The 3,471-nt window shown below is 38.8% G+C and overlaps 1 protein-coding gene across 2 annotated transcripts in view; it reads right to left on the reverse strand.

The window, feature by feature from the left end:
* Nucleotides 1–16: 16 nt before the first annotated feature.
* The window catches only part of LOC111402417 (autophagy-related protein 9-like), an 8,585-nt gene continuing 5,130 nt past the window's right edge, over nucleotides 17–3,471 (reverse strand). For both annotated transcript variants that reach the window (XM_023030711.1, XM_023030718.1), the window contains exons 6-10: nucleotides 3,251–3,457; nucleotides 1,565–1,642; nucleotides 1,408–1,478; nucleotides 1,115–1,225; nucleotides 17–993 (exon numbers count right to left, since the gene is read on the reverse strand). In XM_023030711.1, the coding sequence (XP_022886479.1) occupies nucleotides 165–993; nucleotides 1,115–1,225; nucleotides 1,408–1,478; nucleotides 1,565–1,642; nucleotides 3,251–3,457 (1,296 nt within the window). In that variant the 3' untranslated portion in view covers nucleotides 17–164. The remainder of the gene's footprint in view (nucleotides 994–1,114; nucleotides 1,226–1,407; nucleotides 1,479–1,564; nucleotides 1,643–3,250; nucleotides 3,458–3,471) is intronic.

A 3,471-nucleotide genomic window follows, 5' to 3' on the forward strand; every position in this document is an offset into this window, starting at 1 on the left:
GTGTAAGGACGATGAATGGTTTGAAAAGATGAGTGTTTGTGAATATCAGTGTTTTCAACTTTAAACAGGCTTTAAGTAGCATCCACTTTCCCTCCAAATCTACCTGAAGCCTATTCGTTATTTAATTATATACAACAAAGAATATAGAGATGCATTCTGCAGAATTACACAAGATTTACAGGATCTGTATTCTCTGTGGGACTCTCTATAGGCCCGCTACTATAAATATCATCGAATGGAAGACGAAGTTCACCATCATCAATATCTTCCATAAAGAGAGTTTGAGAGAGTCTTTTGTGGTTCCTCCATTCCCAGTGTTCATGATCCTCCCCACTCCTGTCTGAGAAATTATCGTAATGATCTCGAGGAGCATTGTGGAAGAAATTTGGAGGATCAAGAAAACTTTTCTGCAGATCGGCACCTTGTGGTTGACTTCTATCCCACGATTCCCACCAACGGCTCCCAGTAGGTTTATGTTCTGTGATACTTGAGTTGTGATGTTGTAGTACACTTTCCCGAAAGAGAGGAGCAGATATAGAAGCTTGGAGATGACTCTGCGCTCGATCCTCGTCAAAATATCTCCAGTTGTCACCATATTTTGCTTCATTTTGTGTTGAGTGGGAAGCAGTCCGGAAATCTTTAGGGTTCTCAACGCCAACGAAAGTATCAGTTGAAATATCGACTGCATAACCAGCTCTATTGTGATTTTGTGCAGTATAATACCAGTCGAGAATATATGGAAAATTCTTGTGTTCACCATCTATCAGCCACATTGAATCAGTCATCATGTTTCTAAAAGGCATTTCCATCGAGAAGAAATTGTTTTTGTTACTAAACCCTCGGAAATTTGGACTCTGCTGCTGCATTCCTGAAGCCAACTGTGCAATTCTCGTCCCTTGCCCTTGCAACTTTTGATCTCGAAAGGCTTTGAGAGACGCAAGGAATTGTTTTCCCTGAGCATCTGGTTCCCACAAAGGATAGCTAATCCGGAAGCTGCAAGAAAGGTAGTTGAGGTCACCAGAACCATCTCAAATTTCAAAAATAAGGCCATTAGATAAAAGTATTTGACATGATTACGTGCAAAGGTTTATCATTTAAATTATGATAGTTATACCTCAAGATCGATTTTTCCATTTTCCCCTGGGAGCTCCTCTTGATGCGAGGCGAGTTAAATGGTGAACCATATTTGATGTTGCCATGATTTTCAAAATTGAAGACACTGAAACTGTCGGAGGAGAAAAATACGCAAGTTGTTGGATTTGGACAAAGAAGTGAGAAGAACATAACATATTGTGCAGGAAACCTTAGACCCACAAATCTCGTAGGGTATACTGCCTAGTAAGGTGTAATGTTGCATTAAACATGCACTGAAAGTTTAAGTGGAAAAGGAGAATAAAAATATGTTACCAGCAAACATGACCTACACCTTCAACCTTCACAGTGAAATCCACAATGAACTGCAAAATGTCATCCACCCGCTGCAACATCAAAGAGCTTGGTAGTTCAGAAACTAGCATCAATAGTATGCCGAACAGAGTGACGTAAGAATATTACAAATCACGACCTTCGGGACAACAAATAGAAGCAAGTATGGCGTGATAAAGATTGAGGCCATCTCCTCCAGCAACATCATTCCAGCGTACTGCACCAAATATTACATTCATATCAGCCCATAATCGGAAATTAGGAATTGATTTTGACCACTTTGCAATTTGAGTATTGTTATGGTGGTTTTTTAGATTTTCCTCCCTTATTAGGACTCTTATTTTGGTGATTTTGAGCTTTCTTTCTAGCACTAGGATTACTTATAATAATTTGAGATTTCCTTCGTGCACTATAATTTTGGTTGCATTGTGTAATTAAGACTACTAGGATCTGTTGATATGGGGGCCAATTAAATAAGAATGTGAGTCTTCTCAATTATGTTGAAATCCCAAAGATATGATATTATCTTGTTTACCATAATTAACTGTTGTATTTAGGAAAAATGTAATTATTGTAATTACGTATGATTCTTGAGATTAGGTAGGATTTGAGAATATTTTTATTTCCTTCTTTTATCCCCCCTTGAGTACTATTAAAGATAGCACTCGGTTGTAATGCAAAGCAAGAGAGAAAATAAATTCCAGTTTTCCTTCTCTCTCGAGTCCCTAAAACTCACAAATTATCTGTCCAAATTTTTGGTATTCTATGTTACCAACTCCAAATTCTGTCTCTGATGTGAATCTACGAGTTTTTGTTGGCTCTTTCCTTGTATTCACGGATGAATAAACAGAAGTTGGATCATGAGTAGTGTGTTTTCATGTTTGTCATACATGATTCACTGTATAACTGTATCAGAAAGGCTAAACCATTACCCATTCATTGGACAGTAACACCTGAACCTAACATTGTGTAAAAGAACGTTTTATTAAAACAAAAGAGATGGACCAGAGCCTGCTTTACAATTAATCAATGATCTTTTGGCATATCTGGAATCTATCAATAAAAATCAAATAATAATAAAAAATAATAGCAAACTCAAGAACATTTAAGTTCGATAATAAACTTCTGCACTCATTGGACCTCATGGCATCACAACAGCGGTAGAATAGTTAATAAACCAGTGGAAGAAGGGGGTGAGATAGTGTGGAGGGAGGGAGGGAGGGACTGTAAATATGTCATACTCGAAGCCACTGAAAACAGCCTAATTGCTCCAACAAACTCTTTATGAAACAAGCAGTTAACTAATAATATTTGAAAGGTAAAATTGTAGTGGCGGTTCACAAACTACGTACTTTGTGCAAATGCATTTGTGTCCTTAAATCTGCCAAATCCTCAACCCTTTCATCAATGTTGCAGACTTAGTACTAGGCAATGGTTTTCATCCAAATGCACAACAAAATTGCAGGTGTCTCACATACCCACTTTATTGAGGAAGAAAATTCAGTGAAAAATTAAAGGGGAGGTGAAGATGGGGTTAGGGAGGCCAACTGCTGGGATGGGGAAGGGCAGCAGTTGATGGTGGGGGAGACTGTATATCATGTGCAATGCACGAGCAATTTTAATGTACATTTCAAGGGAAACCCTCTGCATGGACTAAATCTGCTCCATTGATGGAAGGATTAGGATTTGACTGCCAAAATTTAAAGGTCAGGTTGCATTGGCACAAGATATCTTGGCTGTAAATGAAGTCAAGCCACCTAGGGGCAGATTTTAAGTTGCCTAGCAGGAAAACTGAAGGCCGGTATAGCATATAGCATGTGAATACCTGGAATAGAGTTTCAAACTCCACCCGTACAGTCTCAGTATTCTCCTTCCCCCTCCACCTTTTTGGCATATAATGTGTATATTGGACCACTCGTGACATTGCTCCCTGCGGATCCAGGACAAGTAGCTCATCCATCATTGCAGCGCGACTTATAGCTGTTATAGTTCCAAAAACTGCCGCATACCAAAATAAGTTGCGACCAAATATCTGCGAGATTCAAA

The sequence above is a fragment of the Olea europaea genome, chromosome 1, assembly GCF_002742605.1.
Source record: "Olea europaea var. sylvestris chromosome 1, O_europaea_v1, whole genome shotgun sequence".
Taxonomy (NCBI): Eukaryota; Viridiplantae; Streptophyta; class Magnoliopsida; order Lamiales; family Oleaceae; genus Olea; species Olea europaea.